The sequence below is a fragment of the Empidonax traillii genome, unplaced genomic scaffold (assembly GCF_003031625.1).
Source record: "Empidonax traillii isolate 1590-97213 ecotype Southwest subspecies unplaced genomic scaffold, ASM303162v1 scaffold245:size1430315, whole genome shotgun sequence".
NCBI lineage: Eukaryota > Metazoa > Chordata > Aves > Passeriformes > Tyrannidae > Empidonax > Empidonax traillii.
In genome coordinates, this window is record NW_020955438.1 from 1171182 (window position 1) to 1197255 (window position 26074).

Genomic DNA, 26074 nt, shown 5'->3' on the forward strand with positions numbered 1-26074 from the left:
TTATCCTCAGGGATTTTTCTGTTTTGCTCTGGCCTTCTGCGGATTGATCCCAGCTGCCTGCTGGAGATACACACACAGCACGGAGGTAAGTGTTGGCTGCTAGGAAATACCACCAGCATCTCGTCAGAGATTTTTTTTTTGTAGCAACTATTTCTCCCGTAAAAGGGACATCTGTTAGTAATTAAGCCATCCATGCCGAGGTCTCTCAGATCCAGGCTCTGTCTCATCTGTCCTTTACAAGAACAGGGCCGCCTTCATCAGCTACCTCTTCAGTGGGATCATCTGAACGGAGAAGCCATGGAAACCCTCATGCAGGGCAAGCTCTTTGTCCTGAAGGCAAAACAAAATGCAAGTCTCATTTTAAATAGCTTTGGGTTTTTTGTTTTGGTTTTGTTTTGGTTTTGTTTTTTTTTTCCAGGGCATGTTTGTTTTGTTTTGTTTTAAATGACATGCTTGACTTCAGAAAAGTAATTTCCAGATGGTTCTAATTCCTGCAAATGTCAACTGGGAGCTTCTATTCAAAGTCGATGGCAGGCTGTGGTTGTTCAGGTTGTCTCTGGCAATGACCAGGAGAAACACTCAGGAGATGAGTTTATTAACTGGCAGCAGTGGTACAGGAAAAACAATAGAGTGAAAAATGGTATTTTGGGTCGCTATCATACTGGACCAGAAAGAGAAGGTTGGAGGAGTTTGAATTTGGAAGAAAGTTGCGGTTTGAATTGTTAACCCAGAGCTTGCTGGTGCTGTGGTAGATGGGTGATGTGGGAGGTGCAAGGTGCTGGGAAAGCTGAGTTGAGGCATGCAGAGATGCTAAAGGATTTGTGCATCACAGTGGGTAACCATAACCTGGGAATGGGATGCCCCTGGGGCCAGGGTATTTGGCTGCTGGGGAAGGCAGAAATTGGCCTCAGTAGTTAGCAGCCTAAATAATTTTATACTTATTTAACCCTTTCTGAATCTGATATAATTTGCTTTTTGCATATTTATTCCTCTTCCCATTCAGAGGGATTTGTTGCTATTAGGTCTTTGTGTATCCCCCTTTTTGCATCCCTGCATTCAAAAAATATGAATTTTAAGAGACTCGGGAGTGCAAAAAAATCATTACATCTTTTTCTTGAAAGCAGAACACTGATGTTTTAGGCAAGAACTTAAATTATCTGACAGTAACTCAAATAAATGTTTGGGGCTTTGATAGATGTTTCAGGCAGTGGGTCAGTCCCTGTCTCCATTTTGCTCCTCTCCAGTCCCAGTCCTGTGCCATAACCTGCAATATTCCAGGCAGCAATGAGGATGTGAGTGACGGGAAACATCATCCCAGTGGATTTGGGATTGGTGCGACCACCTCATCTCTTTACAGATATTGTGGGAGGTCAAAGACCAGTGTGTCAGAAGGCTGGCTGTGAGACTTCCTTCTCTGATGGTGGAGCACAATTCCTTCAATATCCTGGAGACTCAATCCATACTAGGATTGTTGTGATTGCCTTTCCCAAGGAAAAGGAACCCTGTCCCATAATGGTTCAGTGTGTTGTGCATAAATTAAAATCCAGCCCTTCTGAAAGCAGAAGTCAAGGTTAAGGTGAGGGATAAGGTTCTGCTTCTCTAGAAAGTTTTTCCAGAACTGACCAGAAGCCACAGTAGTTGAAAATCCTTTGAAATGTGCAGGTGGCTATGCTGGATCAGACTCAAGTTGTTGGCCAAGGTAGGTTGTTGGCCAACCTGCTGTTGGCCAAGGTAGCAGAATGAAAACCCAGCAAGTGCAAAGCAGTGTTTTTTCAGATGACAACAGCTTGTGGCTCAGGTGCCTGCCAGTGGCACCTGCTGGTGCCTCTACCTTTAATGGTCTCAGTGGATTTTTCCTCTGTGAATTTGTCCAACTCTTTGGAAACGTTAGGGTGAGTCCTGATGGCGCAACAGCATCTTTTATCTGATGCTTAACTGTCTGAAGCAGATTTAGTCAGAGCTGAGACATCCATGAAAAAGGGGTATTTCCCCAGCCTCTGTGGTTTTATTTCTCATTATTTCAGGCAAAACTACCAGAATTTATTACATTCAAACTAACAATTTAATGTGGAAATAATTTTGTTTTCATGGCCAACACAGAAGGGAGGCCTTCAGCACACTTTCCTCCTTCTTCTGCAGAAGGTAAATGATAGATTGATGCAAGAGCTGTGCCAGTAGAGGAGAAATAGCACCAGAAACTGTGCCCGGTTGGTCTTGTGAAACTGTGTTATCCAAATAGACTATTTAGTTACAATTTAATCCAAATAGGGAGAGTAGGGCATGCAAAGTCTGGAGGAAAAAGCTTTATACTGGGTTAATACAGGGATGTGCCATTCAAAAAATACTTTGCTCAAAATATTTAAAGGAGAATTACTTTGTGTATCTTTTAATCACTACATCTGTTTTGACTTCGAATTATTTTTATGGGTTTTTTTGCTCTGAGTGCCCTGCCCACAAATGCCCCTATGGTTATGGTTAGCTTTGGTAATTGGTTGGGTTTCTGTAAGCAAAATAGCAAAGCAGCTTCCACCAGGCAAAATGAAGGGTTTCTGTAAAAGGTTTACTTTCTGGCCTAAAGAAAACCAGCAGTGTTTCTGACAGCAGAAAAAATAAAATACCATTAGAGACCGTCTTGGGTTTCTCTGATTCCTGAAATGCAAAGAGAAGCAGGGAATATAAATGAGGGAAGATTTAATTAGAAGTGTCACTTACAAAACGTATGGAAATTTGGTTTTGATTGAAAAGTAACCTGTCTCACCAGAGGGAGAAATGCAGATGTGACTGTCCCTCCAGGACAGAAAGGCAGGTAGTGCAGTGGTACAGAAAATTGATTGAAGCCAGGGGAAGGCTCCTGAAGTCTCATTATAGAGCTGTTTGTTTGTCTGACTTTCTCAAAATAAAGAACCAAATTAAAGCAGGTGTCCTCTGCTGCCTACTGCATGTCAGTAGTCTCAGAATTAGTTAATTCTGGTAATCTGGGGGAAAAAAATCAAACTCGTCCAAGCTGGTGGGTGTCTTGTGAGCCTGATGGGATGTAGACAGCTATCAAGAAAGGAACACAATCGGGGGATGTAAAATTAAATATGGATGAATATGCCCATTACATGTGCCTGATTCACTGACCCTGAGAGCACCAAGGGGGCTACTTCCCCCCCTTCATGTTTAAAACAAAAATTTGAATTTTTTCCACGCAAAATACATTGACTTTCCAGTGAAATTCCGGACAGAAAATTAGCCTGCTCAGTTTGGAAATGCCAGCTGGAAGCTGTTGGTGGTAGATCCCATCCTCTTTATCCCCCTGGGCAAGGTGACGAACACAAGCAGCACTGAAAGAAGAGCCTTCCCTTCTCTCTGCAAGCCAGGGGTTGGGAGGTCTCCCCTACAACAATCCATGGCCTATGCTTCAGTGGTTTACTCCTTTTGATTAAAAAAAAAAAAAAAAAAAAAAAAGAGGAAAAAGAAAATCTACATTTTCTTCGTAAAGCAGACCCCTCTTACAGAAAATTATCTGAAACAGAAAATCCCAATATTCAGTTGAAAAATTGTTTTGATGGTTATTATCAAGACAAAATAGATAGAAACATTGTTTGAACATGATGAAAGTGAGATGCCCTTTCTGCCTGTGTGGCTCTTTCAGAGCCCTGTTTACAGTACTTACAGAGAAGCTGAATAGGGAAAAAGGAAGAGTTATTTGTAAATATTTGATATTCTCAGACCTGGCACTGTAAACAAAATGTGAATCTATTAATTTCCCATTCTTTTCTGCTTTTGTGGCCTTCTGTAGCTTATGAACATGTTTCTTTCATACAGATGCCGAATATTTTAATTTCAAGTTGTCTGCATTCCAATTGACTCGATGTCACCATAGCCTTTATTCTTGAAATAATGTATGCCGGACATGTAGCAGTCATGAACCTGAGATTTACCATGCTTTATCCTAAAAGGTTACATTGCAATTATTCCTCCTCTCAGTGAGAGATGTGGTCTAGGTAGGAAAGTGTTGCAAACCCGCCTGAGGAAGGACAGCGGTGGTGCAGTCAAAGCAAACGAGAGACCAGTGTACATGGGAGGGCAGAGAGAACAACCTCTATGCGAGTGTCTTTGATGGAACAGCTGTGGTAACCACAGAAATTATGAGGTTTTCAGATGGTTTTCAGCCACATTAGGAAGTCCTGGTTCCTGAAGCTGAAGAGCTGAGTCCTGTTTTCCACAGCTATTTTTATGGCAGTTCCTTTCCCACAAACCACTGTCTAAGTGAGGTCTCTCAGTCATTCACAGTGTGGCTGAAAGCAGCTAGGACCTGGGATGCAGAGAGGGATATAGGAGAGACATGCCACATCTGACACAGCTGGTGGGGAGGGCTGCTGCTTCCTCCTCCACAACTTTGCTTCTCTCCTCACCCATTAACTGCAGCTTTACAAACCTGTCTGAGCCTGGAGCAAAGATGTACTTTCAGCTACCATAAAGAAGACTTGGTACCCTTACTAACCAACACAAAAATAGAATCATAGAATCAGTAAGATTGGAAAAGACCTCCAAGATCATTGAATCCAACCTTTGACCAATCAACTAGAGGCTCTAAGTGTTTCATCCAGTCATTTCTTGAACACCTCCAGGAACAGTGACTCCACCACCTTCCTGGGCAGCATGTTCCAATGCCTGACCACCCTTTCAGTGAAGAAATTCTTCCTCATGTCCAGCCTGAACCTTCCCTGAAACAGCTTGAGATTATGGCCTCTTGTCCTGTCACTAGTTGCCTGAGAGAAGAGACTGATGATCCACACCTGGCTACAACCTCCTTCCAGGTAGTTGTAGAGAGTGATAGGGTCACCTCTGAGCCTCCGTTTCTGCAGTCTAAACAACCCCAGCTCCCTCAGCTGCTCCTCACTGGACTTACTCTCCAGAACCTTCACCAGCTTCATTGCCCTTCTCTGGATTCTCTCCAGCACCTCAATGTCTTTCTTGTAGTGAGGGGCCCAGAAGCGGATACAGAACTCAAGGTCTGGCCTCACCAGTACCGTGTGAAGAGACAGTCACTTCCCTTGTTCAGTGGCCACACTATTTTTGATACAGGACAGGACACCATTGGCCTTCTTGTCCACATGGGCACACTGCTCGCTCATGTTCAGTTCTCCACCAGCACCCCCAGGTCTTTTTTTCCTGTGGGGCCCTTTCCAACCACTATTCCCCAAGCCTACAGCACTCCACAAGGTTGTTGACCTCACTTTACCAAAGTGCAGGACCCAGCACTTTACCTTGTTGAACCTGAGGTTTGGGGTTTTGTTCTGGACCCTGCTGTGAAAGAGGCCAGAGGAGTTTTTATGCCATGTCATCTTCGGCTGTTCCCATTCCCTGCAGCAGCTGAGCTGGTCCTTCCATCAGCCTTGTGCCACCGGCCCTGTAAGCCAGACAGGATGGAAGGGTGGGTCGGTGACAGTAAAGCCACTGTAACATGAAAAAAGTTTTGCAACAAGAATGAGTGTTTTAATTACAGAGATTTGTTCACAAATAAAAGCGTAAAATGCATTAAATTATGATTTAACTTGGGAAATTTTTAAGCTGGTGCAAATAGTTGCCCATATTTCAGGCATAAGGGCCTGATTCCCCATGTCCTTTGGATGAAGAGGTTGCTTGCATTTGCACTGACTGCAATGATACGGTGATCTCTTAGTTATCAAGTGGTTTCTCATGTTTCTGGGTGATTTCAAAAGGAGATTTAACCTGTGGCTTTTGGCTCCATGTGAGTGGGAAGGCAGTAGCCCCTCTGTGTTGCACTGCTTGTACTCAAAGAATAAATGTGAGGATTTAGCTTTTTATGGGCAGGGAACATAAGCCATCCATGTACACCCTTACTGTCCTGCAGTGTTGCTCTGCCTCATCCAAAGGAACCTGTTTGCTCTCCCCTCCTGGGTCTGGGAAGTTTAAACAGAGTCTTTTATGCTTTGTTAGCAAGCAAGGTGGTACCTTTTGGGATGGTGATTTTCTAGGCCCAGGATGAACAGCTGGAATTAACAGTTGCAGCTTTTAAATAACAAACATTGCCACACCTGGGGCTTGCTCTTGAACAGAGCAGCTTCCCTCATCCCTTCCCTGCATATGGGACCAGCGCTGGTCTTCTCGTCTCTGTCCCAGTCAGTACTTTTGCAAAAACCACTGCCCGAGTCTCCAAGAGGTGAATACTCTCTTTGCATGTGTAAAATCAACACATGTATTTCTTGTTTCTGCAGGTATGCAAGGAATGACTGAGCACTTCCCAGTTAATTTCTTAAGTGGGACTGTAGAGGTCCTTCCAGTGGCAAACCAAGTCTGTGGCTTTTCCAGGATATGTTTGTGCCTATCATCGCTGCCTCTGGTGTATGTTGGGGTGAAGTTTTGCAGGGTCTGGTTTGTCTCATTTGTAGACAATAATTAAAAGCAGGCTGAAGTCCTAGAGATTTTAATGGGACCTAAACACAAGCTGAAGTTGTGTTCATGTGCTTTCTGAAACCAGACCTGAAGCATACAGATAGTTCCCTTTTGGTTTTTGATTCAGTGGGGCTGGATCAGGATTGTAGCTGCTCACAGAGGTCTTTCGAGAACATTTATAAAAATTAGTGGTTTAGCTGTGAGAACACTGTGAATAATCTGATGTGCTCCTTGCTCTTGCTGTTTATCTACCAGGCACAATCACTTTAAGGTAAGGACCAAGCTTTCCCACTCTCTGAACTCCATGGGAAAAACAAAAGAGGAGGGAAACTCCTCCCTCTTCCTTAACGTTTTTAAATATTGTGACTCTTTCCCAGTGTTTATGTTCTCATCACACAGTAACAGCCCACTCCCCACAGCGAGACACTGGTCTCCTTTGTCTGAGCCTCCACACAGGCATTTACACTCACGGGTTCTATAATTTATTGCTGCCCTGACGCTGAACCCACATGGCCCCATTTCTGCCGCTCTGCATGGCAGAGCATTAGCTGGAGCTCCCGCCTACAGCAGCACCAGCCACGGTACCTGAGGCTGATTGGATGGTTGCCATCCCACCTTCATGCACCTGTGGGATGCTCAGTGCAGCAGGACAGCCACCACCAGCTCAGAGGGCTAGCAAGGCTGCCCTGGGGCTGGCTCTGTTGCTGATATAACCTAAAAACCTAATTAAAAAAACCAAGGAGACTTTGATACACTGAGGCTGGTGACATGCACAAGGAGTGCAGCCCCAGATCTGGAGGATTTAGGAGAAAAAAACTGTGTTGATGTTGATTAACTGCCCATCCAGGTTTTCCGTGCTTCCTTATGAAGCATCTGGTGCTCTGCCACAGACACAAACACACAGCAGGGTTCCTGGTTGCATCCAGAGTAGCACAGCAGTTTATGGCTTAGTTGAGCATTAGGCTCTGATATCACCCTGCCCTCTGACCAGAAGGGGTGTATAGCCCCCATACAGTTAGATTCTTGCTGTTCTTTTTGGGATGTGGAGATAGGAAATGAGGAGGAGGTGAGTGGGGAACAGCTCAGCACTTTCACATGTTTTAAGTGTTTTGTGCAAGGACTTGATGGAAGCACTGGGTCTGGAGAGAAATAGCTTTATAAGGCTCTGCTTTTCCTGAGCTTTTTGTTCCACGATGGTTTTTGGTCTCTCTTCTTCTGTGTATTTCCTCAGTGACTGTCCAAAGGATGGTCAGGGTTTGCCTGATCCTCTGGCAATACCAGAAAGTGAGTGAGAGTGCATATGTCTTTCCATCACCCCCCCCCTCCCCAATATGTATATAAATAGATATAAAATCTGTATGCATATACAGATTTGGGAAACAAAACCAAGTGAAAACCATTTGGCTAAAAGCCTCACTGACCACTATCAGTCACAGGGGGAGCAGTACCTTCTTATCTTGTACCGTTTTCCATGGGGGGCCTCAAAGGCTGTTCTGGTTTACAGTGCTGGCTGGATTTCTGCATCTGGGAATGACTGGCTGGAAGAAGGCTGGAGAGGAGGGAAGCTAATATGCAATAAAGGAAATAAAAACCTGCAGCAAGCTGTAATGACTGTGTGTAGACAGGCAATGAGGGCTTGGTTGAGCATGGGTGGTGGGAGCTTGTCTTACCATGAGCTCGATCCATGTGGTGGGAGTTGCTCTGCAACCTGGCTAAAGAACCCAGCCTGGCTTTCTCTCCTCTGTTTCACTGAAGTTGCAGCATTGCTTTGCCCAAACCCAAGCTGTTGCCTCTGCCTTGCCCCTGTTTCTGACATGCTGTGAACACGTGCACTTCTGCACACCAGGGAGGAAAGGAAAGGCAGACAACAAAATGCAGAAGTGTTTTTCTTACTGGAACAAGGAAGAATTTTGAGTGAGTTAACCACTTTATTCCAGTTTTACATCTTAAATGACTAACTTGCGGTTCATAGTTATGTGGGGGAGTCTGCGGTAGCCACCACTGCAGGGATACTTCTGAGTGATGCCAGTGAGTACATCCTTCTTGGAGGCACTGAAAGAATATGAAGTGCTGAGATTGCAGATTCTTCTGAGGCTGCACTGCATTGATTGGTTTGGTACCTCAAAGGCACAAAGATCCACAGGAGCAGAAGATCCTCCTCCTGCTTCCCATGCTTGTCTTCCTCCTCTACCGCATCATGAGCATTCCTGTTTATCAGAAGGGAGGAAGGTGGGCTTGTCTTTGAGAAAATCCTAACATGTCCTTTCACTATATTCTCCTCGAGCTTCTGCTTTGTAGAGGGATTTTTGGCCAACAACAGTTGCAAAAATGGTTCACGGGGTTTCAGATCTTTGTTCTTCGTACAAGTCTGCATTAGTTTCCATCTGAGCAATACTCTCAGGTTACCTAGGCATGGGTATTCATTGGCAGCAGGATGGGGATTCATTGGTACCTTTGACTTGCAAAGGGATTGGGAACTGAAGGTGGACCTTCTTATCTCATGTTTCTGTTCCAAATCCAGTTACAGGTACAAATTATCCTTGATAAATAACCTAAGTAAAAAATGTCAATTTTCCTCTTAAAGGAGGTAAGACTGAAATTTGCTTTAGTTTTTAATAGCCAAGGGCAAGAACATTAATGGCTTAGAGTACATGTCTTCCTGCACCATAAATTCTGCTTCTTGGGGGATAAAGGATGTTAAGGGATGATAAACAATGTCAAAATTCCTTTTTTCTTTTACTTTAAGTGAAAAATGCTACTTATTGAGTCAGCTGGAATCAGTTGCATCAATCTCAGTGGTGATTTTCCATTTGTTGTATCCAGCAACCCATCAATATCATCCCTAAATGAATATTTCATTAAGGAATGCAGATAGAAATAGGAGGCAGCAATTATTTAACTAATTTAGAGCTGGAACACTTCACGCAGCTTCTTCCAGGAAAAGAATTACTGTGAGGTGTGACCTCCATATCACTTAACCTGGAGATTTTTCTTAAGCCCAGCTGATGCTTTATCTTCAGCTCTTGGTGTTTCTTACTGATGAGCATTGCAGGTGCAGTCTCCTTCCAAGGGAGAGCTTGTCCAGCAGAATTCCTCCAGCAGTGGGTCACAACATGTCGCTAGGAACAGGAAAATCCACTTGACCACAGTGATATTATGTGTGGGAGGAAGAGTGTAAGACCTTTCAAAGTGAAGCCGAAATGGACTTTCTCTTCTCCAGCTGTATTGGTCCATTACATGCTAAGTACTCTTTATGGGATGGGGCATGGGTGTTTATCTTAAAGCATGTTATTAACAATAACAGAGTAAGCACTCAAAAGGCATCCTGTTGCTTAACCATAAGAAAAAGCATCCTGATTATTTTTAGTATTCTTTTTTCTCCAACACCTGGTGTAAGATACAGAAAAAGAAAATTGTCTTGAGGCAATGGAGTCAAAGTTGCCCCTCGTTGGAGTGTGCAATGGAATCTGTTGAGGATGGCAAGTGAGGATAGAAAGCAGTGCTGCAGTCTAAAAATCTTCACTTTGTTAGGTCCTGGATCAAAAGAAAATATAGGAATAAACTTGCATCTGCTGGATGAATCAATGTTGCAAATAAGGATAGGTCATGAAACCACCTGGTGACTGTCTCACGCTTTCAGGTTTTATTTTTTACATCATCAGGCATGCTTGAGTTAGCACAACATTTTGGGCTGGATAGATGCTGCCATGCATCACCGGTGTTTCAGAACTTGGCTGCAGCTCTGAGTATAAAAATAACCCCATCCCAGGCAGCAAAGTGCAATGTTTTGAACTTGTAAGTGTTCTCTTATTAAACGAGACCTCTCATACACTGTCTTCTGCAGAGAAGAAACAGACAATGATAAATACTGAGATTTAGTACTTTTATATACCTACCTCTGAAATATTTAAGCGAGAAAACAAACCATTGTATTGTATGAAAACAGCAGTTTTTCCCTCCAAAAGCAAATGATCCTAGCAAAAATAAAAAAAGATGATATAGAGGAACTAGAAGAAATTCGCTCTTTAAAAAATGGTTTTATGGGTTGATATTCCCTTACCAGGATCTGAATAGCAAATTCAGATAATGTCTGGATGTAAATGCTAGATATAATTGCTAGATAGAAATGCTGAGAATGATTAGTCAGCAGATTGCACTCTTAGGCTTGGCCAGACACACATTCTAAGAGGAAGTTATTGCTATTAAATATTTTTCATTTAGTCCCTTGTGTTTTCAGGTTTTGGAGGCTGCTTGACAAAATGAAAATAAAAAAAAAAAAATAGATAACTGAGAAATCAGCTCACAAGCAAGCTCAGAAATGGTGCAATTGAAGTCTTTAGTAGTCATTATGTACTTGGAGATTACCATCATCATGGCCATCACTGTAGCTGAACCGGCTGTGAAATGGCGACTGCTTGCGATTTCTTCCATTATTGTTTCCAACAACTGGATTACTTTTCTACCATAGTTTTGTTATGGGCATCTTGTTCCTTCAGTTCTTTCCTATCCACTCTCATCCTTCCAAAAGTCTCAGTCTCAATGTTTGACATCATTGTATGGTACCTGAGATAATAAGGAGGGTGCAAACATGCACCACTGTATCAGGCAGTACCTCTCCTGATCAAACTGATCCTTTCAGGGTTTCGTGCAGCTCACAGGAGCTCAGCAGCAGCTGTCAACATCTGGGCAGAAGTCCTGCTCCCCTCGTAGGTTACTCAGTGCAGTGTGACCACCAGAGAGGCTGCAGAGGAGGACATCAGCCTCGGTTGCTGATGTTTATTATCAGCACAAAGTACAAAAGAACGTTAACTTTCCTGCACAGTGAATTGGTTCTGGTGGCATGGTCAGAGCCTACTTCACTGTAAGGGAGCCTGTGATGGTCTTTGTAGTTGAAACATCACTGGTCAAAGTCTCATCTTACCTTGGTTTAAGTTGAATATAATTGTAAAATCAGCAGCAAGACTCAGCCCAAAACTCACTGTAGTGAACGCAACTCTTTTGGACGTTTTTCACAAGATTTTTGGGGAATGTGCCCAGCCAAGGCAGAGGACTTAAAACTACGTGTCGAAACATTTTCTGTCCCGTACTTCAAGAGACCTTTAGAAGTAGTTTAATTTCTGGATAGCTTTTAACCCTTGAACTCTTGCTTGAACCTAAGAGCTAGTTTGCTTGAACCCTTTTTTAACTTTTTTTTAAGTCATCCAAATTTAGGTCTTTTGGAGGAAAGCTCAGCATCCTGAGCCTAATGATAAATATTAAAAGGCAGAAATTGCACATGCAGCACTGTTACTTTGCCAAAACCCATATGTATGTTGTCACAGCACGAAACAGTTTTTATTCCTGAATCTTAGACTGGGGTTGTGATATTCAAAAGGTAGTAATCTCTTGGGTTAAGAAGCCAGCTGCTCTGTTCTTCCTTCCTCCACAAGAGGAGGTCAAAAGATTATTCTTTCTTCATTTTTCTTAATCCAATTCTTCAGTGGAAATGGACATTATTTTTATTTAATCCATTTATCTAATTGCAGCTGCTGGAAAGCTGCTTCATGGCCACAAGAAGTTAGAAAAGCTTGGATGTTTTCTTTTGTATTGGGTTTTAAGGTTTGCTCAGGGGAAGGTTGATGCAGAAGTCTGCAAGAGATCTTGTCTTACTGCTGCAGCCATTCCACTTGATGCACTCTGATACACAGAGGGGACAAAATGAACATCCTCCCTCCTTACCTGTGTGGAACAGCTCAGTGCCCCACATTTTTCTGCGGAGAATTTTTTCCTTGGCTCGGAAGACTGAGGTGCAAAGCCTCACTGAGGGGTGGCTCTGTTCCTGGAGTGCCCATCCTTCCCTGTTCAGGCACCAGCTATGCCTGTCTCACCCAGGAATTTTCCCTCCTGAAAGCCAAGCACTGCATGCAGGCCCACTCAGATCAGTGTTCCTGAAGAAGCAAGGGAGAAGGAGAGGAAGAAATAAGGTTTTGACTGCAGGCGGTGAAGGCAATTGTCATATTTTTTTTCCTTTGACACTCGAGCGGGAGTTGGCTGGGATCTGTCAGGCTGCAAGTTCTCACATGTTTGGTAAATATTTAGGGTCTGACTCACCACTGAATCACTCCTGTTATTCTTTTGGCTCTGTTCGGAAAAACTGCTCTGTCACTGGGATAACACCAGCCCTCTGAGGTCCTCTCGCCTTTGTATTTTAGCATCTCTTGGTTGTGGGTGCCTGTCCTCACAGTCCCCTCATCAGGACAGGGAGATGGCATTACCCCTGCCTGCTAGAGGGACTCAGAAGAACACTGGTCACAGGTGCCTGAGTTCTTGTCTGACACTAAATCCAAAACTAGCCAAAAGCTCCATCGATCAGCTGGTGAGGCCCCAGCATGATGCTGAAGGGTCCACGCATGGCAGAAGGTCGTACACCTGCAGTGCCACCGCCTCTCTCATGGGACTCACCGTGACATAGCTGCCCCTTCGTGCATGGTGGTCATACACCAGCTCCCGCTGCTGTGGGGTTCATTTAATAGCTGCACTGCTTGTATTGCTGTACCTGGGAGAGCTTCTGGGGGAATGCAAGAAGAGCATAATTCCCTCCAGAGATGGCTGTGATCAGTGTTCTGCATGCACAGATCTCTGCTTTCATTGCAGGTGGAAGACAGCATGATGGATGTGTATGATTTTGTGTACGAGGAGGTGAGGAGGAACACCTCCAGCTTCAGGAGGCAGGAGCTGACTGATATCCACAAAGCAGTAAGTTGTCTTTCAGCTGCAGCAGAAAACCTTGCCCTGGGATAACTTCGGATAGTTTTGGCAGGCTGGGGCTGACACCTGTGTTTTGCCTTGTGGGTGCTGCAATGCCATTTTCCCTCAGAAAACAGGTCCTCCAGCCTGCTGTGGAGTCTGTTCCTCCCTTCCTAATCTCACTTTCACAGGTCTGACCAACCAGATTACCAACAGGAGGAAAGGGTCATCTATCAGAGCATCACTGTGGTGCAAGATCTACAAAACTTTCACACTGCAGCTGATACATGTGTTGTCTGTCTCAGCCTGCCCTATGCCCTGCTCCCTATCTGTGGTACAAAAATGTGGGTGTACACCTGGTCAAGCAGAGAGGAGGGGCAGGAATCCTACCTAGTCCAGCAGCAGTATTTGGAGTTGGTTATCTCTGTTTACCCTTGAGCCTATGGCTGAGGAGTACTGGAGGCTACATGGCCTTTTACAGATCTGGAAACTGCTATCAAGCTCGCAAAAACCACCACACAGGAAGTTGTTGGCGTAGGGGCTTTCTCTGTAGCTCAGTAGGTGTGCAAGGATGGTTACCCAGAGCACAAGGGAGGATGCTTGCTCTTGAAGCCAAAGGTGATGAGTGAGGATGTCCCCCATGGTGAGAAACTCATGAGTCCCTGCTGAGTACGGGAGATGCCGCCCCCCTTGCACAGCAGGGCTTGTTTGGGTAGTGAGTTCATGGTACGCAGTGAGTCTGGATGGGAAGGTCAGCTCTGCTTGCCTGTTTTCAGACACCTCCCACGCAACTCCCTTTGTCTTTCTGTGTTTTCTTAAATCATCGCAGCAAGTACTTTCCGAAGCTACTTCTATCCATGCTTCTCAGAATGCAGAGGAAGGCAAAGGTCTCTCATTGCAACAGTGGTGGTGGCCCTCAGAGCCATGACCAGGCATGGAGGTGCTTGCCCTCAGGGTTGTGGAGCAGCACACCCAGAGTCTCATTTGACAAGGAGAACCAGGGAGAAACAGGCTTCGCCAGTTTTTTATTTTAGACTCTTTAATTGATGAAGAAACAGTTCTTCTACTCCATGGACAGTGCACCATGGCTATAGGAAACCAGCTCCACAGTGGGTGTTGCTGGGGATCCCCCCAGCCCATAACAATCACTGGAAACATGAGTCTGTGTATCCTTGGGTTTTCCAAAGAAGTCACTGCGAGCATTGGTTGTGACCATGGAGGGAGGGCTTGGCCCCAGTCCCAGGCACCAGTCCTGAAGGAGCATGAGCAAGAGGGGAGCCAGATCCACCCACCTCCTCTGAATTTAGCTGCAGCTGTTGTTTCCATACCTACATGCTTTGTTCCTTGCCGCCCTAGCTGGGTAGCCCTGCCTTGGGCAACAGGGAGGAAAGGTGACCCATTGCTGACACCTCCTGCTGCAGCAACTGAAGGCGAGGGGAGAGCCCTGGCAGGTGACTGGCAAGACTTCTCACTCTCTTCCAGTTCCTGTGCTGTGGGAAGCACTCTCCTTTTGGAGACACAACCAATGTTGAGCGCAAGACATGCCCACCTGGCCAGGTGCACGATGCGGGACAGGTAAGATAAAAGTTTCTCCTCCCCACAGCGGGTTGTGCCTCTACTTGCTACCTGTCAAAACCTCACTGCAGTTAAAGTGTTAATGAGAATTGTGGCTTTTTCATGGTTTGGGGTTGAAATGGGTTAGGGTTTGTTTTGTTGTGGTTTTGCTCTTTCAATAACAACACGACGCAGCACTGGAGTGGTTGCATCCAGCTCTGAGGTCCCCAGCACAGGAAGGACATCAACCTCTTGAGTCGAGTCCAGAGCAGACCACCAAGATGATTAGAGGGATGAAACACCTCTCCTACAAGGAAAGGCTGGGAGAATTGTGTTTGTTCAGCCCTGGGGAAGAGGCAGCTTAGGGGTGACCTAACTGTGGCCTTCTGGTACCTGAAGGGAGCCTACAAGAAAGATTGAGAGAGACTTTTTAGAAGAGCATGTAGTGATAGGACAAGGGGGAATGGCTTCAAACTGAGAATAGGTTTAGATTAAGTATTAGGAAAAAATTGTTTACTGTGAGGGTGGTGAGGCATTGGAAAAAGTTGCTCAGAGAGGTTTTAGATATCCCGTCCCTGGAAGTGTTCAAGGCTAGGCCTAGAAGAAGCTCTGAGAAACCTGGTCTAGTGAAAGGTGTCCCTGACCGTGGGAGGAAGGTTGGAACTAAATGATCTTTAACGTCCCTTCCAACCCAAACCATTCTATGACTGTATGACTCTGTGAATCAGGAAGAGGAGCCTCAGTGGGGTGGGTCATACAATCGCAGATGCAGTTTCCTTTGCAGTTCTAGAAAGCTTTCAAAATGCTTGTGTTTGCAGCCTGTCACTTCCCTCCAGCCTCCTCTTCATCTCCAGTGCACACAGATAGTGTGAGATATCATGCGCGTGTGTCTGAGCGCAAAAAAACTCTTTGGCTTTTCCAAACTTGATACTAGTTTCTGAGGCTTAAAATGTGTTCTACTAACAGCCAATGTGGAATTTTATGTTATTCCTTTTTCCTGGGGCATTAAATAGTTATTAAAATGAGAAACTCTTGAAGCAGGATGATGATACCCAGCAGTAGCTTCATCAAGTACACTTTTGCAGTATCTCAGTGAGGCTGCAGGAGAAGCCACCAGTATGAGGTTGTTCTGCACTGAAGCTACAATCTGGACTCCGTACTCTCTGAGTGAACCTATTTTACAATTATTTTTCTTCCACTGGAGTAGCCAAATAATAGTAGCTGAAGTATCTAATGCCATCAGTATATGCTGTCTCTAGGAAAAATAAAAATATGTTGCTACAGCAATACAAACACGTTGTTGTCAGATGAAGATGTCAGGCTCTAATGGGACACTGTGATGTGCAGGCACATGTCAGCCCCCAGGAGAGTGTTTCAAAGTGCTGCCTCCAGGAACGTCACATCTCCAGACAGGGTCAAACTTGGCTCAAAGAGCAGGAAGGGAGAGCAGAACAAAGCTGGGCACCGTATGGGTGACTCCATTCCTCCTACCTAGTTGTTTGTGTTTCCCTTGCCTGGGAGCTGGGGAAGTGGGTGGGAGAATGTGCTTTGTAACACAGGAAACCAGAGTTTAGAGGCTGTACTACATTCACTCCTGGCTTTGGGCACTCTTACCTCGCTCTGCAAATTGCTTCATCAAGGGCAGACTCTTGCATTTCTGAAATGGGTCTCTTGGCTAACACCTCCTGGATTTTTGTGGGGTCACTGGCATGCTTAAGACTAATGTATACTAATGCTTGCAGCACCTTGCAAGATTGAGCTGTTCGTCAGTAACCTTGGGGAATGCATTTAGCATCACAGTGTGCTCGCTTTTCCATCTTTCCATTTCTCTCTTTCCATTTTCCAGTGAGTGAAAAGAAAAAAGCTTTTTCATGACCACACTTACAGACACATCCCCCACAGTCCAAAATGCATCACATCAAGAAAATCATAGGCATGTTGTAGTAATAGGAAATGTACCACAGGTGTTTGTCTTCCCAAGTTGCAATAGCAGCAGCAGAAAAAGGGAGAGATGCCCAGCTGTGCAGTGCTGTGCCCCTCTCTTGCCCCCCTCTCTGGGGTTGTAGCAAGTGGTGTTGGAGGGCTGAAATTACCCACCAAGCTGCTGATGTGCTGCAAGGTGTGTCTCTCTCTTCCCAGGACTGCCTACGAGAGATCCAGGACTTTCTGAAGAAGCACATGGACTTCGTCTTCTCACTCCTGGGCATCTCCATTGGCTTCACGGTAACACTGTCTGTCCTTTTGCATTTTGGCCCCTGAAAGGCAGGCCCCAGTGGAGCAAGCTATCCTAATTTACCCCCCAAAAACTAAGATTTTGGGTGATTCTGGAGACCAGCGGCAGAGAAACAAGCAGTTGTGGACTCCACTATGGAAAGGGCCAGGACCTCTCTTGGTCAGGCTAATTGATGGAGTGGTTTTCCTGCAGGAATAGGCTCATCTCACAGTTTTTCTGCCCAAATGAGGCACAGCAGCTGAGACTGGGGAGCAGGATGCAGCAGCAGTTGCATTTCATCCACTCAGGCTTGCCTGTGTATCTTCTCGCGTGAGTGAGGGGCCATGTCACCTGGCTGGGGGCATGTGGATCAGGTAGGAAGCCAGCAGCAGTGGTAGAAAAGGAGATGCAGTAAAAGCTCTATATTTTAGGAAATTTGCTGCATACTAGCTCAGCCTGGGAAGTCGCTTGGTGCAGCTAGAGCTGGAAGGTCCTGAAAGCTACTGAGCACCAGCAGTGGAGCTGGAGAGCTGAGCAGAAAGAGAAGGTTCTCATTCTAATGACTGCTAACAAACCCAGTAGGGTTCATTTCGGGCAGTGAGATGAATCATGGGCTTGTGAGGAGCAGGCTGCAAAGGAAAGGAGCAGAGCATGTTGTCTGGGCTCCCATGTTCTGTCTTTGAAGGGGAATCTTGCAGAGGAGGGGTTAAATAATCTTCAAAGGATGGCTTGTGTATAAAGGATGTGCACTGAATTTGTGTTATTTGAAGGAGGACAAAAGGAAAAACGAAATGCTGCAAGAGGGGCATGTCTTTCAGTGATGGGGGAGCTCATTGGCTGCATGGGAGCAGTCTCTTTGGAGCTGGAGAGGATCACTAACTAAAAACAGCCTGCTTTTATGCCCACCCACTGCTTGGCAGAGGTGTATCACTATGTACCACTGTAATTACACAAGTACTCTGTGTGTGTGGTGTTGCACACCAGAAAAGAGAATGTGGCTGAAGACTCGTTTCTTCACCATGAAGGGCAGTTTGATCTGCTGTGATAACTCCATGCTGATCCCCAGCTGGGATGACCTTTCCTGACTGAAAGTGTATTTGAAGATCGTTTTATTCCTTGTGTCCACCTTGGCGCAATTATGGGTTAGAAGATTCCTGTCCATCCAAAAAAACCCCAGAGGAACAAACACTTTTAAATTTTATACTGCTAGCAGTAACTTAAGCAAACCATCAGGCATTGCTATGGAGCTATAAATGTAAAGTCATGTGTGAATATTTGGTGTCACTTTCCAATTTTTCTCAGCTATAGGGCAAATTTCACTGCAGCTATATTCAGATAAAAGCAGGAGCATTTTTGTTATATGTATCCTTTTTTCACAGCTTGATGCCATAACCAGATAAGGCGGCTGTCTTTGAAGCTTGTGCTAGAGGAAACTTCACTGCACGGTTAACTATTGTGATGGCAGGATGCAAAGGAAGCATGTGAAGAGGGCTGTAGCTGCTCTGATGTCACTGTCCCTCATCCAACAATGCACACATGTTCCCAGATCAAGCTGCAAGAGAAGGCACTTGCACATTAGGGCATACTTTAGGAAAGAGTATGTTGTTAAAGCCCTCGTTATCCTTCCCACAGAAGCCTTACCTTTGATATGTTGCCTATGTAAATCCTGGTGTGTGATATATCGGGCAGAATATCACAATAGAGAGGAAGCACACTGTCCTCTGTATTCGTAACTATGCAGGTGTGTGAGGTGGGGTTTGGAGTTGGTTTAGGTGTTTGTTTGTTTGTTTTGTTGGTTTTTTACTCCGAACAATACGTGTGTGGGGTTTTTTCCCCCCCGATATCTTTACAAAAGGCTATTATTGTGAGAGAGATACGTTTGTTTGCACAGAGGAATGTTTTATGGCAGGAATTTGAAATCTGAATTTCCTGGTTTCCTCTTATTTCTTGGTATGAGGGCTGGGCTGGTTTTGAGCTATGCTGTGCTAATTCCAATCAGATGTTTTAACTACATGCTGCTTTTTTATTTTTCTTCTCCCATATCAGAATTGGTGTTCACCACTTCACTGAAAAATAGCTCTCTAAAGAAAAATGTGACACCCTGATACATAATTCAGAAGTGCCAAATGGCCAAATGCAACATCTATGATTGCTTATTTGCACAGATGAAGGATCATAATCAGTTATGCACTTAGTTGTATGCCTGTCTCTTTTATTTCATTTTAGGTTTATGGGATGATCCTAACTTCATTCCTCTGGTTCTCCATCCACTTCAGCAGCAACCTGGACCGGAAAGGCAAATATATCCTGCGAGAGAGGTAGAAACCTCATTCCTGGGCATCCCTCCTACCAGGTAGAGCCAGCTCTTGGAGTGGGAAAATGTTTGAATTCACCCACAAAATCCCCTGGGGAGATGTTGCAAGGGTCAGGTGGTGGGACATGTGTCACACGTTTCCCTTTCTTGCACTACTAGCTGTCCTGCATTTCCAAGCTGGCCAGAGGAGATGATGCTCTGAGTAGAAGTCCCACATCTTTGCCTCAAACAGACAAGGCACCTGGGCTCCGAGATGCAGATTCCCTTGCCTGGAGGTGTACGGGCTGTAGCTCCACAAGTAGGAAATGAAGATCCCCTAGAACAAAAATGGAGAGAGAAGACCAGCAAAAATGACGGTCATCTGAGCAATTTCCTGTGACCCCCAAAGATGCAATGTTTCTAGGAAGATGGTTTTGGATCGCAGCCCAGGATCAATCTTGTGCAATCGGTAAACAAATGGACACAAAGTGTGTCATCACTGATGGGAAATTTGCTCTCCCAGCCTGGTCACTCACAAGGATTGACTTTGGACACATTTCTGATCATACTGGAGTATGTAGGCATCCAGTAACAGTCAACTGTTTTCCCCGTTTTCAAACATTGCCAGAGATCAGGAGAAAAATCAGAAAGTAGTGCATGAGCTCTGAAACAACTGACCAGCACAAGGACACATTCCTGTGTTATTCTTCCTTAATAATGCAATATAACATTATTTTTTAATTCTTAGGATTTAGTCAACCTCCTCGAGCTTGATGACACACTGATTTCACAGGGGCTTGTTCAACTTCCAGCCCCAGCTCTGTTTTATTTGGCTTCCCTAACCCACTGCGCTGCTGTGTGCCAAAGGACTTTGATATTACACATACATGCAGAAGTTTAAATCTATAAGAGAACAGGACTGATCTCCAGCCAGGTCAAAAGCTACAAAGTCCAGCTCCACATCCCCTTTGCACCACCTTATCAATAATAAACAGAACTTTAAAAAGGCTGTCAGTCTGCCTGAAAAAAAAAAACAGCTCCCTGTCGTGCTTTGCCCTCATGAGGAGGCAGAGCTGCTTCTGAGCTGAAACCCATCACTGCAATGGATGTAGCACCTGCTGTAAGTTATAGGGCTGCATGAAATGTCTGCTGAGCCAACAATAGCTTTTACTTCTCTTCTATGTAGTGGCTTTTAGCTGTGAAAAATGATAAGTAGCACTTATATATGACATAAACATGGAAACCCCCCATGCTGATGCCCCCCAGGCAGGGGCTGCTACACGGGCAAGAACAGCAGGACAGCCTACAGCACTTGGCTGGCATTTTAACATGACTGCAAATACCCTGTATTAGAAAGAATTGCATTGTGAAGGGGTGAGGGCAGGCTATCGCTTCTCAGCCCACTTCCTTGGGACGAGTGGAGCTTCACCATTGACTTCAATGGAAGCAGGATCCAGTTCACATTGCTCCAGTGTAGTACTCAAGCTACCTCCTGGCAGTCACCAACACACCTAAGTCTGGCAGGGATTTAGAGGTGATATGTACTTGACAGCACACTAACTTTCTAGTGGTGAGAAAATATTCTCTTGTATATGTACTATCATGTATCTTCTTCTCTGGAAAGAGACAATCTCCCTTGTGAGCTCCAACTGCTACTGTCCAGGCCACTGGCTATTGTTATTCCTCAGGCCAGCTGGCAGCTCATGTGACTCATGGTTTCTTAAATAAAGATGAATTTCTTGGGAAAGCTGACATTCTTTCTCTCTTTCTGCCATGTATGAGGCTGTCTGCACTGCTCGTTGGTTTTCATCATGGAGGGCACTCAGTAATTTTTTCGGTGCTGGGAAGAGATATTCCCCAGGCAGCTGGTGCTGGCCTGTCCCAGCAGTGTGCTGGAGGAGAGGATGATGTTGGTCCTTTGGAGGAAAAAGAGCAGCTCATCTACCTCATCCTACCTTTGGCCAGATGAAGGGGCAGCAGGCAGGTGCCTGTCAGGGAGTAATGCAACCAGAGGGAGGAAAAAAGCTTAAAGACATGTTTAAGCTATAAAGATCAGAGTATTTATGTGGAAGAAATCTCTATGATTTCACTTTTTTGAAGACTAGGTAGTCAGGTCTTGCCCACTGCTCTGCATTGGCCATTTAACTGCTGATATTCTGCCATATCAAAAAACATCGCAGATGAACAAATTGGTGGAGTCAGTGTTATTGAGGTGGGTTTACCTGCTCGAGCCTCATCTGATAGAAAAGATATCTGTTAAAGCTTCACCACCAGTATTGCTAAAGCTTGAGGTACTCCACCTTCCCAGGTCAGTTTTTAATGTAAGGGGATAGGACAGGAGTAGCATATATATGATGGCCATTGGCCGCCTCTTGAGCTTTACTCCCATTTCACTGGAGTTCCCCTGCAAGGAGGAGCACCTTCAATGCCCAGCTGGACACACTCTTCTCCCAGAGCTAGTGTTGTGTGTAGCAGCAGGGATTCCTGCCACCCTGCAAAGGCATCCTGCTGTAATTTTCAGGAGCAGAAAAGCATATGTTTAGATATGTTCAGTTCCTTGAATTTTAGAGACCCACAGCAGAAATGTGCAGCATTACCTTTTTTTTCGCAGTTGTAGAAGTGGCGGCACGCAGAGATGGCTGGATGGAACCTGCGAGGTGGGTGAGTGTTAAACAGTATTTTTACACCTCTGCCCACAAAATGTCCCTGTCCTACAATGAATGTTCTTACACTTAGTAGTGCTTAATTTTCTGCTCGCTGGGGAGGAAATACAGCGATTGTGCAACTAGAGCAAAACCCCAGGAACTTATTTGTAAGCAGTGCCAAGATTTACACAGTGTTGAGAAAAGCAAGAGAGAGATTTTGCTGGGAGAAGAGCATGGAGCTGAGCATTGGAAATGCAAGCTGGCAGCTAGGCTAGGAAACACCTGCAGAGCAGTGAACCTTCCTGGGGCTTGCTCTGGCGGAAGCTGTTTATTATAAAGCATGTCAACACACACTCTGATAAGAAAGAAATCCCATTTATGTAGGCATATGGAGGAGAAAAAAAAAAGTACAGAAAGAAGGCGCAAAGTTAAATATTAATTGTGAATTGGTTTCAGCTAATTTTCAGTTAAGCTGCAGCAATTATCAGTTATTTCCACTAAGGTCATCTGGGCAATCGCGGTTTGGCCTCCCTATGGGTATGTGTTTTTGTGAGCTTTTACTTTAGGCAACCTTTTACTTTAGGCAACCCTCCAGCTCTATCTCAGGACTCTATATCAGAAGAGGGAGCAACCTAAGGTCAGGTTGCTCTGGCCTGTGGGGGCACCCATAAACCTGCAGGGCTACCTATAAACCTATGGTGCCAGGGAGCATCAGTCCATGGCAGCAGCAAGAAACCTTTTGTGCTGCTCTCCACCCTTCGCTGCCCATGCATTGCTCAGGTCCTGCTCTGCCAACATGAACATCAAATTTCCCTGAGGCCTTCTGTGGGGCTTGCCACGTGCTCCTGGGTAGCCTGACTGTAGCTTGCTTATGAGGCAGAGGAGCTTTCCCAGCACCTGCTCCAACAGCAGTGCATGATGCTTTTTCAATGCATTGCTCAGGCAGAGCTGCAGGTGGGCAGTGTGCAGCTTTGCACAGCAGCCAAGAATGACTGGGGCTTCTGAAAAAAAGGTTTTCAGTATTCAGGAAAAAAAAAAAAAAAAAAGGAGCTCAGAGCACTTGTGAAAAGCACAGGTTAAGTAATATACTGTCTCTAGACGGATTCAGTGGTGAGAGTGAGAATCTTTCAGCCTCGTGGTGTGCTGTCTCAACTACAAAATGGTTTGCTATTTCCTGCTCTATTGACTGTGTGTCTGCCAGTTCCCACTGCCCTCAAAATACAACTTCCTCATGCAATAGCCCCTTTGCTGTGCAGCTTGGATTCATGCCTGCAGCAAGCTCCTAGAGGAGACACTGCTGAGCAAGTCCTTCCAAAACCTTAGAAGGTGGCAAATTTGCGTGGATCTTTGTATGCTGGGGGCGGTAAGGAAGCCATCTCCTGCCAAGGTAAAGCTGTGTTTATGAGCTGCAGACACACAAGGTATTTTTGGAGGTAATAGTCAATAGACATATGTTTTTCTAACCAGGTGCAGAAGCAATGCATTTGCAAAAGCATCTGGCTATATATAATTCTCCTCTAGAAATGCAGCCAGAGGTGGAAGATGCCCCACATAGATCTCTGCCAGCACAGCTGAAAGGAGGTAAGGTCAGAAGCTGCTGTGAATGCACGGTTGGATCACACATAGCATACAGCTTTCACATGAAGGGTCATTGCCGCTCTGTCTGTTAGTAAAACTCTATCTTGGGCCGAGAAGTGAATAGTTTTTCTGAACTGTGTAGTTTGTCTTCTGGGAGAATGAGCAACTGGCAGCGAGCATCAGCCCTGTCCACTGAGAGATGTAAGACCACGTGGGACAGTGAGGGAGATCAGAGGAGTGAGGAGGGGGAGCTCCAGAGCAGTCTCAGAGGCTATTTTGGAAAAACATGGGCCATGTGTTTTTTGGAGCTTTTGGCTGTAGCTGCCAAACCCGTGACCAATTGCAGGCCTGCTGGTGAAGCTGCTCTGCTCTCTGCTGTGCTGACCCTCTCACCCCCAGCACATAGTAATTTCTACCTTTAGTCATGTGGCATTTTGGGGGTCCATCAAACAAATTTATGCCTGGAGGCAAACTGCATATCTACCTCTACCCCTGCCAGGAGGGTCAAGGAAAAAACCCATCTCTTTATCTGTAAGAGATACATGGTGATTTCTCAGTTTGTGAGGAATTGGCACATCTTGGGAGAAATAATTTCAGAGAAGCCTGGAGGCGCCAACCAACAGCTGATGTCCTGCTGTCTTCTAGATGCTATTCCCTTAAACCCCAACAAGTAAAAAGGAAAGATCCTTCCCAGTGTTTTTGCCAGAAAGATGCATATTCCTGCATTGCTCTCCCTAGAGTTACTGGAAGCCAGCTAGCTGGGTTGTTTATATTATGCCAAGACAAAATCCCCTCTCTGGCCTGTCAGCATCGCTAAGTGGCATTGTTTAACCCCCGTGTGCAGCAGCTTGCTCATGGACATGCTTGCTTTCTTTTTAGCCCCATTGCATCAGCAATTCCAGTCTTTATTCACCTACTAATGAATTATACATTGATTATACAATAAGAGCTCTCTGCGTCGATGGGCTGGACACTTGCTCTTCCACATGGCACCTTGCAAAGCGCAGCTCAGCCCAGCTGTAGCCCAGCCCTTTCTGATTCCCTGAGAAAAATAAATGTTCGCTTTCTGGGCCCATGATCTGAGAAGAGGGAGTGTCTGTGTGGATGGGAAGCCCACTCAGGTTTGCTCTCCCTTGGCCTTAGCTCCAGCAGGAGCTGATGCTGTCCTTCCCCACTGCTCCTCATCCTCCCCTCTGCCTTATATAACCTGACCTATCACCATAGATACGTTGATATAAATATTTAAAGATGGCAGAGAGACAGACCACGCAGATGGGAACCATTTGTTGAGTTTATTAGAAACAGAAACTTCAGGCACAGCTACAGGTCTCTGCTTGCTGCATCTCCCTCCCCAGAGGCTGCGAGGCAAGTGTGACCCCCTGGGCTATCACAGTGCTTTGGCTGAACTTGCACATATGGGCACAGGGATTTCTGGATGAACATGTACCAGCTGCTCCTTCTGGGGCACAGAAAGGTATTCTGAAAGTGTTCTCTTAGTTATGGGGATGAGATTTCTTATATTATTTTTTTTCTACTCAAAATGAAAGTGTTGGCTGGCTCTACAGGGGTGTAGACAGGTCTCTCCTGAGGCGCAGTGCAGATCTATCTTCCCATTGCCATAGGCCAGTACAGACACTGCAGATTGCCCTTGATCAGGTCCCTGCCTTAAAAAACAGTATTGTGGAGTATTGGCTGCCTAGGAAGTTACTCCTATGAATTCTGGGACTATTAGCCTCCCACAGGAAGAATTTCTGAGCTTCTTTTCATGCAAGTCCAAAATGTCCTATTTAAAGATCTTTGGTTCCTGCGGTTGTTTGTTTTTTTACAACCACAGGTAAACTGGAAATCCAAGCCATTTCTGTCATATTTTCCTCTAAAAATAAGAGGTAGTGGTTAAAAGCTGACCAGTACCTCACCCACCAGATGATGTGTGTTTTATTCCCATGGTTTGTCCACCATTTCTGTGCTCATTGAGGAGGATAGGTGGATTGCCACACAAGCCCAAACCATGCAGCCAGAGTATCACAGCAGCAGCCATTCTGTGGTCCTCAGTGGATGAGGGACTCCCATCTGCTCTCCCAAATCTCTCAGAGACCCTGGTCGATAGAGTCTGCCTTGATTTTAATTGAGGGCTGTAAGCCTTTCAGTCACAGATGTAAGAGGTGGGGAGGATGTGTGTCTGTCCTCTCCCTTCATCCCTCTCCATTGCTTTCTATGAAACAATAGGGCTATTAAGATAGAGCTACTGGAAAGCTGGTGGGCTGGGATAAGCAGGCTCAGAGTCTCAGTGATTGGGTTTGCCAAGTCCCACTGGCAAGGGACGCCCTGCTAGACCCGGACTGGGAGGCAGCTCAAGCCGCATCTGCTCTAGCAGACCCTGGTGAGTCATACCCATAGAGGCCAAAACCCACAATCGTGACACTGACTTTTATAAACAGGTTCACAAAAAAACCCAACGACCCAAGCCCAACAGACAGAGGAAAAATACTGCAAGCGCCCCCGCTCTCTGCGGCTTCACTCTGCGTGCAAACCCAACTGTGAAAGCACATTTAAATGTCGGTTTGGGCATTTTTAAATTTGGTGTTTGGGGGATTTTTTTTTTTTTTTTTACTTTTTTAGAGTTTATCTTTTTATTTCAGTGATGCAAGGTTTGGGAGGTAG

The 26074-nt window shown here is 45.3% G+C and overlaps 1 protein-coding gene across 1 annotated transcript in view; it reads left to right on the top strand.

Annotated features, from left to right (window-relative positions):
• Positions 1-20870, top strand: part of TSPAN32 (tetraspanin 32) — a 30700-nt gene extending 9830 nt beyond the window's left edge. Inside the window, exons 4-8 of the mRNA XM_027888721.1 lie at positions 11-85; positions 13039-13140; positions 14614-14706; positions 16825-16908; positions 19124-20870. Coding sequence (XP_027744522.1) covers positions 11-85; positions 13039-13140; positions 14614-14706; positions 16825-16908; positions 19124-19219 — 450 coding nt within the window. The 3' untranslated portion in view covers positions 19220-20870. The remainder of the gene's footprint in view (positions 1-10; positions 86-13038; positions 13141-14613; positions 14707-16824; positions 16909-19123) is intronic.
• The last annotated feature ends 5204 nt before the right edge of the window (positions 20871-26074 follow it).